We start from the raw sequence: 12444 nt of genomic DNA on the forward strand, positions 1-12444 counted from the left end.
AGTTTGCAGGATATTTGCCCTCGCCGCATAGAAGATGCTGTCTTATGCTTTCGCGTGCACTATGACTCCATAAGTGTGGATATCGATATTATGATTTCGCGTCATCATGAAAGGAAGCCTCTCATTAATTAACTTCTCATTTGTACGTTTTCTTTGAGATTCAAAGGTTGGCCATGACCTAAAGCCACTAAGATTCTGGAGCTGGCCTAGGAAATTCGATAAGCGTACCCTTTGGGTCTTGAAAAACCGGCATTTGTTTCGAAGATTCTCGATGGGCTCTTTCACTATGTCTGCTCTCTACGACATTTTGCATCATCACGAAATGATAATGGCAACGAAGGAGGTAATCTATTGGAGCGCACACTCGGCCATTGAGTAACCGGTGCAGAGCTGAAGCGAAAGACAGAGCTTGATCATGAAAATCAATGTCATTTTCAGTTGACAAGTGATCGATCTGATCGTGTTACTGCTCAGATAAGCACCGACAGGCCAACTACAAGACCCATCGGCGTTTTGACATCATTTCTGAAATGGCGGATGCGATCATGAATGCACGTGAATGAAATCAACTTGTGGGGTTTACAATTTTTTTGATATGCGGAAATGAGAATTGCCTCGTAATGGCGATTGCATGGTCTCTGATGAGGAAAGGGGGGCAATATTTCTGCCCATAAATCCTGTAGAGCAGATAGCACTTTCCTGTTGATGAACTAATATGGGTGTTTCAGAAATACCATGAATATGAAGGAAAATTAGTGATACATGATTGTAGGATATCATTGTCTTTATACCGAATTCTTGCACACAATGTACGTAAGACTTAGTAAGAGCCGCATGTCTCTTGATTCAAATATTCGGACAAGGTGGGATGGTTATCATCCTATCATGATGCTTGAAAACTGATCTAGGTTTACACACGTCCTCGCATGTTAAAAAACCCATATCCTAGAAGTGGTCATGCTAGAGAATTACAGAGCAACCCATTTCCAATGTACAGCTAGCAGAGTATTAAAACCTCTGAAACTAAAAATGAAGGAACATGACGACTGCCGACGCCATATTTGCCAGTGACTGCATTTACCCCTAGACAACATTTGGTGACACCACTGGTGATAGTGCTTGGCCCAGAATGACGTCACAACGCACACGTGCACTATGTGAGTAGATGCATATTGGTGACAATATCAATGCTCCATCTCTAGCAAGTCATCATTGTCAACATGGACATTGTGTGATCAAGGCGCTAAGCACATTCAAAGATAAGGCTCAAAGCACCCAGAGATTGTTGGTATAATTTGCTACAAACTTGCTCCGAACAATGCCCTTGGAGTCATTTGGGTAGCGGTATCAAATCCTCCTATATATAGTCCATTCCCACGATCCTGATAGCAACATAAAATTCGAACCTGAGTTTGCAAGTACAAAAACACACTCTATCCAGCATATTAAAATTCTAAGGCCGTCGCATTGATAACAGATAAAATGTCTTCGTCAACTCCAATCAAGCTTACCTCGTCTCGCTATGGACCTTCTTCCAAATTGTCTCCTAAAATCCAGGTGACTTCTTACCATATGAGCGTACAAGAGCGCGTGAAAGGTATTAAAGCCGTTGTAACATCCGACCAATCTACATCGAAGATGATAGGCGAGCACCCTATGAACATCCTCACCCTCAAGTCTGAAGAGCGCCAGCTCCTCCTCGAAGGACCAAGCATTAGTATCATTGCTGATGGTAATATCATCATCCGTAAAGCTGTCCCTTTGCGAGCTCTCAAAGCATCCTGTACAAAAGTTCACGATCTTTTCCAAGTCAAACCTCGAGCTACCCAGTTCCGAGTGTATGGTAAGATCAACCAAGAAAGCGTCGAGAGGCTCCTTGACATTCTCTCCACTGAGAATCTTGTGGATGTCAAAGACATCAAACTTGAACTGCCCTCCATGGGATTTGTAGAGGGCGTCCTAATGTATCAGGCCTGTCTTTGCCTGGGCGTCATCTATCACCACACAAAGCCGCTTATCGACGTTCTTTGCGCACAAGTCACCGATCGTCTTCTCACAACAGAGGAAATGAGTACTATCGTCAATCGTTGTCCTCCACAAGACCCTCTATTTAGACACCTTGCAAATAGCTTGTGTCATCGTCGCTTCAAGAAACAAATCCCAGATGTTGTTGCGTTTGAACATTGGCTTGGTAAGAAGCCAGCATTGCAAAAGGCGATGTCGGAAATTGATCAAGCGCACAAAAAACGTCGCGCAGCCATTAAGAAACGAAATTGTTCGTGGAGATCCGACAGCGTATTGGCTAAATGGGGCGAAGATCAAATGTAGATGGTAAACAGTAGATGATCATATGGTAGGTGAGGGGAATATGGATTTAACAAGTTATTCTATCGATACTGCTGCATTGACATCGTCTGTGTCATTTGAAAAATTTCGAGGCCAGTGGTAACTAATTTTTCCCACGTAGCAAGAGTTACTCCCTTACGAGAACAATTATGGGTCATCAGACTAGTCAGGAAGATACACCATTTTTGCATATCTATACTTGTATGATAGGACGTCAGTGAAATTGCGAGGGGTTATCCTCAACTTCTTGACAGCTGTAACTTTAGATTGCCAATGTTGTTACTGCCTTGATGTTTATTTGAAGAGGTCTTGTCCATAATCTTTAAAAGTGACAACATTGTAGTACCAAATACCGTTGCACTAGAAAGAGTTCTTCAGGCGTTCACGGTTATTTCACAGTAATACGATGCCGTTCAAGCATTTATGCAATAGCAATTAATTCACTGGATATCACGAAGCTTAGAAAAACAACAGAGGCAGACAACGTAGCCGCAATCTTGCTAATGCGTAGCGAAAAACAAGCACTTTATACAGTTAACTAGTAGGCAGGGTAGCTGTAATTGATTGTTTCATGGTATGTAAATGGTATCGGTATTGTAATTTTTATCTGCGAGGGTCTTGGTCGATGATCTACACAACAAGCCTCCGTAGCTAGGTTTGGCATTATTGACCTCTGCTTGACTTTCATAAGTTTGATCATACTACCAACACTATAGTATAAAACTGGTTTATAGTAGCTATATTTATCTAAAGTAGACTAAGAAGTGGTTTAGGTAGAAGAAGTAAACCTAGATAGGGTTTACTATACTATATATTCCACTTTTACTTCTACTTCTATTAATCTACTAGTTTCCTACTAACTATCTAAGTATTTTACCCCTCCTTTCTTTAATCTTCTTCACTACCTCTACCACCTCTATCACCACCTCTACCACCACCTCTATCACCACCTCTACCACCACCTCCACCACCCCTATCACCACCTCCACCACCCCTATCACCACCACCACCTCCACCACTCTATTATCACCACCTCCACCACCTCTATTATCACCACCTCTATTATCACCACCTCTATTATCACCACCTCTATTATCACCACCTCCTATTAGTAAAAATATTATGACTTATTATTATGTTATATGTGCGTATAGCGTAAAGCTAATCTTTTCTACCCCTTTTAGTATTAGTTAGGTATTATAGCGTATAATAGAAATAAAACTACTTTTTATACTTAATTTAAACCCCTACTATAAAAGTAAACTACTACTTTAATAAAAGTAAACTACTACTTTAAACCTATATAGTAAACCCCTAGCGTACTATTCTACAGTAAACAATTTTTTACCGTAGTGTATGATAAGCACCACTCCGATGCAACAGTCACTGAGGATTCTGCTCACAGGCGGAGCACGTGGAATCGGTCGCGGACTTTTCCGAAACTTCCTCTCAGCAGGTCATCGAGTCATTGTACTTGATTGGAATGAGGAGGAGTCGAATAATGTTGAAAAGCAGGCAGGCCAATGGTCAAACGGACATGATAGGAACTGGCGCGTGCTAAAGTGCGATCTCAGCAAGAGAGACCAGATCAAGTCTGCCGTTGAGACAGTCAAAGAACAATTCGATGGAGAGCTGGATGTCCTGATCAATAACGCATTCCCTACAACCCTGGCGCTTTCCGAAGACCGAAGACTAGAAGCAAAGGGCGATGAGATGGAGACAGAGTGGGACCTCAAGCTTGCGATTGGTCTCACAGCTCCCTTTCTTCTCAGCCGTTTATGTGTGCCCATGCTTGTGGCTGGACGGTCAACGTCGGATTCACCTGGCACTATTATCAACATTTCCTCGACCCGAGCTTATCAAGCTGAATCTGATCATGGGGCCTATTCCACAGTCAAGGCTGGTCTCTTGGGTCTGACGCAGTCCATGTCAGTATCTCTCGGCCATCGTCACAAGATCAGGGTCAATGCCATTATCCCGGGCTGGATTCATGTTGCGAATGAAAGCAAGGCTGCAGATGAGAGCGGAGCCAAGTGGGAGGACGACTTGAGCAACGAAGACCATGACTGGCATCTCTCAGGAAGGGTGGGCAATGTAGAGGATATGACACGAGCGATTGACTATGTTGTAGGTAGCGCATTCGTTACTGGGCAGGAGATTGTCGTCGATGGCGGCGTGGGTAGGAAGATGGTGTATCCTGAATAATGACATGCCAACTGCCAGCAACCCATGTACGACACGACAAATTCATTGTCTATCACGACGGCTTTGTTCAAATCCCAAGAACCTTTTTACAAACCGAGGCGTGCCATCTGTTATGTATGCGGCGTCTTGACATTACGAAGCGTGCCTACATCCCGCATTCTATGATCCCCTGACTAAATCTCTGCATTCTCATCACCTCACCAACATCGTAGGATTTGTGAACCCACCTCATTCTGCTTCTAGGCGCTATTGGACGTCATGGACCCTTGGAGCGATCATGCGAAGGCCGTTTCGTGTCGCCCCGCTTTAACGTTTCAAACACCGCGCGCCAAACACCAGTCAAGCACGAGTTTCCACCACTAGTCAGCAGAGAATATTAGATAATATAGACACATTACACCAGGTTCGTTGTCGTGCAAGAAGAAAAAAAGTAAGCCGCAGGTAATACTTCCCAAATTCAACTTGTCCGCACAGCAAAATATGTGAAGAGAATGCTACTTGGAAGCACTGTTCTTAAAATTGCGAAGGAAACGTTCATTTCAAGAGCCACTAGAACCCGTTCCTGCATGCGCCACAACGGTTTGTTCTTAACCTGGTAACTCATCTTCTTGCGCCGTTTCTAATGACACAATCAAAAAAAAAATCTGGCGTGAGAATCGTTTATGAACTGGTGTGTCTTTAAGCGCACAAGTTGTGACTCGTGAGACACGGGAAAAATGTACAGAATGTAGTAACCCCTTGGTGACCACTTCTTCAAACGCCTGAAGAAACAAAGCCAGAACCCCCTGCAATTCGAAGGATCTCTAGGCCCAAGCAAGTCCAAGAAACCGCTAAGCCTTGTAGAGTCTCTTGTCCATGAACAGGATTTCATCCACCAATCCACCGTCAGGTTGTTTTGCTTGTTCAGGACCTCAGCCCCGATCCGTAGACCTGACATTGGCTTAAGCTCGTCAACAAGCGAGGTAGTAGAGTCAGTCAGTCTAATCTGTCACCATGGGAATCAGGCAGCTTCACACCTCTTGGCGCAGCATTGGAGATTTGATCTGTGGTAAACGAAACGCCTAGGCGTGTGGCGTACTACCCACAAAGCGGCTTGACGTTAGCGAGGCTCATCTCAAGTTAAGGGTATAAGATCAAAGGCCCCGAGGGGGCGTTGAGAAGGTCAACGCAGCTGCGCTGGACATTCATTCATTACATACTTTGAACATTTCTTCTTCTTACCAGTCACTCTTTATCAACTCTTTAAAACACTCATTGCAAACATGAAGACCGTAGCAGCACTTTCCGCCCTTGTGGCGCTGGCTCAAGCACATGCGACCTGGCAGCAACTGTGGAAGAATGGAGAGGATCTGGAGAGCACCTGTGCCAGACTACCGCCCTCTAACAGCCCCATCGAGGACTACACCAGCAACGCTCTGCAATGCAACGTCAACCCCGCTGCTGCGAGCGGAAAATGCGCCTTCGAGGCTGGTGATACCGTGACGATTGAGATGCACCAACACAACACCCGTGATTGCTCGCAAGAGGGCATTGGCGGTGCCCACTGGGGACCTGTCCTTGCCTACATGTCCAAGGTCGAGGATGCTGCTGCCGCAGACGGCTCCAGTGAATTCTTCAAGGTCTACCAGAACGCCTGGAAGAAGAACCCGGAGGCATCCCAGGGTGACAACGACTTCTGGGGCACCAAGGATATGAACTACAACTGTGGAAAGCTTGACTTCAAGATTCCCACTGATATTGCTCCTGGCGATTACCTCTTGAGAGCAGAAGCCATTGCTCTTCACGCTGCCGGCCCTGCTGGCGGTGCTCAGCACTATGTTACTTGCTACCAGCTTACTGTCACTGGAAGCGGTACCCTCGTCCCTAAGGGTGTCACTTTCCCAGAGGCATACTCCAAGACGGGCCCAGGTCTCGGATTCTCCATCCACGCCGATCTTTCTGACTATCCTGTCCCTGGTCCTGAACTCATCGCCAGCGGCACTGAAGTTACTCCCCAGCTTCTCACCTTTGGCAAGATCACCGGTGCTCCAGCTGCGCCCAAGCCCGTTGCCTCTACCTCCAAGGCTGTCGTCGCTTCGTCTGCTCAAGCTCCCGCTTCTTCCCCCGTCGCTGTCGAAGCTGCTTCCTCTGTCGCAGCCCCTGTCTCCAGCGCCGCGCCTTCTCCCTCTCCCGTCGAGGCCGATCCCACAGAGGTTACCCCTACCGAGCCCGCCTCCACCACTGCTGAGCCCGAACTCACATCGACCGCGATCCCAGAGGAGACTGTAGTCGCTCCTATCCCGACCCCCGAGGTCCCCGCCCCCTACCCCATTGTGAACGCGACCTCCTCCGCACTCATCGGAACCGGCAGCCCAAGCCCCGTCCCCGTCGTCCCTAGCACCTTCGCCACCATCGTCCGTCCCCAGCCCACGGGTGACGCTTCCTCTGGCGAGCTGAGTGAATACAGCCGTTGTGGCGGTCAAGGCTTTACAGGGACTGGGTCTTGCGCCGCGGGCCTCATCTGCAAGGAGTGGAACCCATACTATTCGCAGTGCGTAAAGGCGGATGGATCTTCTCCTGTCGTACCTGCGCCCGCACCATCTGCCCCTGCCTCCGGGCCATCTGTCCCATCCAAGCCTTCCAAGGCCCCAGACGCTGCGCCTTCCGAGTACCCAGCCGCCAGTCCCTCCAAGAAACCCGAGGCTGTCCCGGCACCTGCACCAGCAGCATCTGCCACGATCAGCGCCACACCAGAGGCCGCACAACCCTCTATCGTAACCCCCGTTACTGTCGACAATGAGCCCAAAGAGAAGACGTACACGCTCGAGACATTCATTGCTTTCCTCGAAAAGGAGGCTGGCAGTGCGTCGGCGGCTAAGATGCGTCGTATGATTGAGGCTCTTCAGAACTAGACATCACCAGATAGCATGATGGCCTGCCACTTGTGAGGGTGGATGCTGCGAATGGGTATGGCGATTTCGCAATGATTGTATACATATATACGCATATATTTTTTTCCTCTCCTAGAAGGAGGGATTCTGTTCTTGTAGTGAATATTGAATGATTTTGTTTACTTTTCGAGTCTGATTGGATCGTTATTGATGGTATGATTTGTTGGCTGCGATAGCATGTGTCCTTGATTGTACTTTGAAGACTGTCTTCATTGAACTGTTGGTAAACTTCGAGATTTCCATATCAAGGGAAGAAAACGGCTGGATCTGGGTCTATATCGTGAGTCAATCTGTTGAATGGTCATCTGGATAGTATGAATCCATTTCATGCCGCGAATTGACGTTAGTCTTGTGGACTGGCTGCCAACCAAGTTCTTTGTGCGCTCTTTGTTGGATTTTAGTAAGCATCGTGACGGCTACTTGTAAGTTGACATGCAGCTATCACTTCAGCCGCTGCAGCGAGGCTGACTTGATTTCTCGGAATATGAAGTGATTGATTGCGAGGAAGATCTCTTGGAAAAATTCTCCGAGGAGTTATGGAGCCGTACGAATCCGGATGGCTTGTTGGTTCTCGCGGCGGCGTGCTGATCAGGCGTGTGTGGAGATAGCACGCACATGTCTTCAGTTACTCGAGTGCTTGATATGCATCGTTTTTAATTGTAGATGACACAAGCAAGCATTGGGCATAATAGGACTGTCTACGCTCGACGGGGCATTCTCTGCGCGCACGCTATTTTCAATGAGTGGTTTGCTTGCAACGCAATCGTGTTAACGCAGTAATGCTTCTTGTTCCTCCTTGGATATGCCAAAGAGATATAACAGATCGAGCATGCTTTTCGAGTTGAGACGTGCAGGAGCCTTCATCTGTACCGTCGGCTTGGCATGGAAGGCTACTCCAAGGCCTGCGACGCCCATCATAGGTAGGTCGTTCGCCCCGTCACCGACGCAGATGACCTGGTCGAGCAGGATGCCTTCCTTTTCGGCAATCTCGAGGACGTGTTGCCTCTTCTTCTGCGCGTGAACGATTTCACCAGTCAACTCGCCGGTCAGCGTGGCTCCATCCTCGGATACCACGAGATGATTTGCAAACGCATAGTCCAGACCCAGCTGCTGTCCCATCCAGCCAGTTAGTGGCGTAAAACCACCACTGAGCACAGCGGTCTTGTATCCCAGTCTCTTCAGCGCGCATATCAAGTCTTTGACGCCCTCGTTGAGCGTGATTCTTGGCTTCAGTGTCTCGAAGACGGTGCTTGGTACACCGTTGAGGAGTTTACAGCGGGCCCGCAGACTGGCCTCGAAATCTAAATCGCCGTTCATGGCGGCAGCGGTGATGGCAGAAACCTCGTTCTCCACACCGATCATCGAGGCAATCTCATCGATGACCTCCTGTTGTATGAGGGTGCTGTCCATATCAAACACAGCTAACCTCTTGTAGCGGCGGTATATGGTGTCCGCTTGGAAGACACATTCGACATTCCATTCGCGCTCGTATCTGGACACGGCCTCATGTCTCCGCAACGTCTCGAGTGTGACGGGAGAGGCAGACGGGAGAGGGAAGTTGACCTCGGCGACTCTGCAGAACTTGCTGGTCTCGAGCTTGTGGCTCGTGATTGTGCTTTGCTGGAGGCCTGGTATGATGTTTGTGAGGGTGATGAAGAAGTCGGTTAGACAGCTCTGGCTGATGTAGCTTCCGTAGAGGTTGTCGAGCGCATTGGGGCCTGGTGTTGGTGGCTCGAGCGGATAATCCTCGAGGTTGTCGGTGGGCACGGCGCCGTCCTTGAGGGATTCTAGGGAAGCAGAAGGAATGGCGTCGTTGGGGCTACGCGGCGAGAGATCTGGGTGGGGAAAGTAGTGGGGGGAGTCGGCTTTGTAGAAGAGCGTCGCGACGATGTGCGTGGGGGAGACATCGAAAGCCGGGGGTTTTGCAGCCATGTCCATGTCTTATTAGGTGCGAGATGCGACAACAGTCCTGTGTGATGCTGCTTGGTTAGAAGAGGCCTCTGACGGGACTTTTGATACAAAGACTTCTCTCGTCTCCCTTTTCTTGTTGTTCTTCCAAGAAAAGAATGGGAAGGGAAAGAGAAAACGTCGTCGGAACAAGGGCGGGGTGGGTCTGGGCCGGTTCGCGCTAGACGTCCACTGCCAGGTCCGACACCTATTCTTGTTGTCTTACTACTATGTAGGTAACAGTATCCTGTCCTGTATAGTGTATACTACAGATAGAGTAAAAGCCGCACTGCAGCATTGTTTCCAGTTTGATGGTTGATGGCCTTGCCATTGCACTACGCCCATCTCCTTGTCGTAGCGGTTCCCTACCGCGCGTCGCGTTCTTCGGTTTCCGGCCCATGCCATGCGAGAGATGGGGAGCGGGAGGGTGCTTTTGGCGCTGAAGCAGGCTTGTGCATGCAGAGAACAATACTATAGGAAGTGTTGTTGACATAGGTCGTAGCACTAAGCACTCTCCGCTCTAGTTACTCTGGTTCTACTCGGTCCCCCAGCCAGGCTTGATGATACAAGGCGCCACCAATCGACAGGCTGGCGAGCCTCGGTCGACAACAAAACACAACAGCCCCGGCCGCCTGATCTGTCTGTCTGTCCGTCCGTCCGTCTGTCTGTCTGTCTGTCTGTCTGTGATGGAACATTGAAGGCGGTTGGCACTTGCAGCTTGTCCCCGTCTCTGGTTTCACACCCTACCCAATCCACTCAAACCCCGGCTTATTTTTTCTCTTTGTTCTGCATCCATCAAATCACTTGTACTTACTTCCACCTGGCCAGTACCTCCCTACCATGAGCAGCACCTATCAGCGTCAGGGCGCCCCCATTCTGCAATCGCCGCCAATCGACATTAATAAGCCTTATGATGCTGCCTGGGTCAAGGGCAAGGTCATCCTCATCACAGGCGGAGCAAGTGGCTTTGGTGCAGCCTTTGTCAGACATTGGGCAACCCATGGCGCTACCATCATCGTCGGAGACATCAATGTCGCCAAAGGCGACGCCGTCTGTCGTGACATCAACACGCACATCTCCGGCAGCAACAAGGTGCACTTCGTCCACTGCGATGTAACCGATTGGCAATCCCAAGTCAACCTCTTCAAGGAGGCCGTCAAGCTGAGTCCTCATGGTGGATTGGATGTCGTCGTAGCCAACGCAGGGATTGCAGGACGGGATATTCTACAGGAAGCCGCGAACCTCGATGCCGCAGCACCGCCACCTCCCGCTTTCAAGATCATGGACGTCAACGTCACGGGTGTGCTGTATACAACGCACCTCGCCTACTTTTGGCTGCCCAAGAACCCGGGCTCTTCGCCGAGCAGCATCACTTCGAACCCGTCAGCCTCTCCGCGGGACCGCCACCTGTTGCTACTGGGCTCGGTTGCCTCGCTGTGCCCCGTGGCTATTCAGCCACAATACTGCGCCGCCAAGCATGCTGTTCTCGGCCTGTTCAGGAGTCTCAGATCGACGAGCGCACTGCAAGGCGTTCGTGTCAACCTGCTGTGTCCCTACTTCATCGACACTCCCATTGTACCAGCCGGTGCACGTATGATGCTTGCAGGGGGCGGCATGGGTAAGGTAGTAGACGTGGTGGACGCAGCGACGCGATTTGTGGCCGACTCGAGCGTCTTGGGACGAGCGCTTTGCATTGGGCCCAGGATGCATGTCCTCCAGAAAGAGAGCGGCGAATGGGAATTGGTCGCTCCGGGCACAGCGGGCAGCTCGGAAGAAGCCGTGTTCGAGCCGTATGCAGATGACTGGGAGGACCAGGATGCTTGGAACCGCAACTTTGTGAAGTTGTTGAACACGGTCCAGGCTGGGAGAGGATGGGTGGGCTGGGCGCAGGACATGGCCCAGGCTGCTCTGTACGCCATCGGTATCGGCCGCTGAGGATTCTGCGATATTGGACTACTCTACCTACACAGTATGTACCCTGTACTATACTAGTTATCTCAGCAAGTTTGAGGATCACGTTACTTGTCTTGTGTCATCAAAATAGCCAGGATGTAGCAGTGGCAGATCACATGATACTCAAACTACCCGAGCGCATGAGTAGATGGTGATGAGCAGGGTGTCTGGGAAGCCTGGCCTTTGGTAGTAGCCCTGAACGGGAGAGCCTAATTCAACATCATGGTGATCGAGTCGGCGCACATGGACATGCACTCATGGCTCTGTCAGGAAGACAGAAGCCTGATTCGTCCTTTGTCAAGGGCCGCCAGCAGGCTGTCGGTTGTGCGCTGGCAAGTCTCAGGTCGCCAGTGTTGTGTACTCTACTCTACAATGCAGCCATGTCTGGATGAAATGCGCATGATTCGAAGGATGACATGATGTTGTAATTCGATGCGTGTGTGCTTGTGCTTGTGCTTGTGCTTGTGCTTGTGCTTGTGCTTGTGCTTGTGCTTGTGCTTGTGCTTGTGCTTGTGCTTGTGCTTGTGCTTGTGCTTGTGCTTGTGCTTGTGCTTGTGCTTGTGCTTGTGCTTGTGCTTGTGCTTGTGCTTGTGCGTGCTTGTGAGGCTGACAATGGCCAAATTCAAAATGCCATGTTGCGGGAATATCCACATTTGCATCCCTGCCGTCCAAATGCGGCAAGATAGACGAGAGAGGCATGACCTCATAGGCAACCCGCAAGCATGAAAACCAGTCCGGCCTTTCTTGCCACCTTTTCCCGCTTGCAGGCTGTGATTGTGTGTGTGACGCCAGATCTTGAGCTGTTATCATCAATTCCAAGCTTCGCCGCTACAAGACTGCGGATTGAAGAAAGAGAAGAAAAAGGTTCCCGCCCGCCTTCCATGTGTGTGCGTCAAACAAACCACTTGTTGCTCCTCGCCTGCGTCCGCCTCCGCGTCCGCCTCCCGCTCCTCTAGTGGTATAGTACATTGGTACTCTACTCCTAGCTACTAGTCACGGGCACTTGGTTTCGCCGGCTCCTTCTCCGTCCCCTACAATGCATGCATAGCACTCGATTGATTTG

At 49.6% G+C, this 12444-nt stretch overlaps 6 protein-coding genes across 6 annotated transcripts; 3 read left to right on the forward strand and 3 right to left on the reverse strand.

Annotated features, from left to right (window-relative positions):
- Nucleotides 1-1491: 1491 nt before the first annotated feature.
- Nucleotides 1492-2529, reverse strand: IAQ61_010963 (uncharacterized protein; the record flags this gene model as incomplete). Its single annotated transcript, XM_066098997.1, has 2 exons — nt 1492-1891; nt 2525-2529. 2 exons carry the CDS (start codon nt 2527-2529, stop codon nt 1492-1494), a joined length of 405 nt encoding a protein of 134 aa, XP_065951155.1.
- Nucleotides 2530-3720: 1191 nt separating this feature from the next.
- Nucleotides 3721-4551, forward strand: IAQ61_010964 (uncharacterized protein; the record flags this gene model as incomplete). Its single annotated transcript, XM_003834983.2, has 1 exon — nt 3721-4551. The coding sequence occupies one exon, from the start codon at nt 3721-3723 to the stop codon at nt 4549-4551; it is 831 nt and encodes a 276-aa protein (XP_003835031.2).
- A 1262-nt stretch (nt 4552-5813) lies between these two features.
- IAQ61_010965 (uncharacterized protein) lies at nt 5814-7442 on the forward strand (the record flags this gene model as incomplete). Its single annotated transcript, XM_003834984.1, has 1 exon — nt 5814-7442. The coding sequence occupies one exon, from the start codon at nt 5814-5816 to the stop codon at nt 7440-7442; it is 1629 nt and encodes a 542-aa protein (XP_003835032.1).
- Nucleotides 7443-8249: 807 nt separating this feature from the next.
- IAQ61_010966 (uncharacterized protein) lies at nt 8250-9419 on the reverse strand (the record flags this gene model as incomplete). Its single annotated transcript, XM_003834985.1, has 1 exon — nt 8250-9419. One exon carries the CDS (start codon nt 9417-9419, stop codon nt 8250-8252), a length of 1170 nt encoding a protein of 389 aa, XP_003835033.1.
- Nucleotides 9420-10268: 849 nt separating this feature from the next.
- On the forward strand, nt 10269-11363 carry IAQ61_010967 (uncharacterized protein; the record flags this gene model as incomplete). Its single annotated transcript, XM_066098998.1, has 1 exon — nt 10269-11363. The coding sequence occupies one exon, from the start codon at nt 10269-10271 to the stop codon at nt 11361-11363; it is 1095 nt and encodes a 364-aa protein (XP_065951156.1).
- Nucleotides 11364-11720: 357 nt separating this feature from the next.
- IAQ61_010968 (uncharacterized protein) lies at nt 11721-12191 on the reverse strand (the record flags this gene model as incomplete). The annotated part of the gene is made up of 1 exon (XM_003834988.2): nt 11721-12191. One exon carries the CDS (start codon nt 12189-12191, stop codon nt 11721-11723), a length of 471 nt encoding a protein of 156 aa, XP_003835036.2.
- Nucleotides 12192-12444: the final 253 nt, after the last annotated feature.

The sequence above is a fragment of the Plenodomus lingam genome (genome assembly GCF_022343315.1).
Source record: "Plenodomus lingam strain CAN1 chromosome Unknown contig_9, whole genome shotgun sequence".
NCBI lineage: Eukaryota > Fungi > Ascomycota > Dothideomycetes > Pleosporales > Leptosphaeriaceae > Plenodomus > Plenodomus lingam.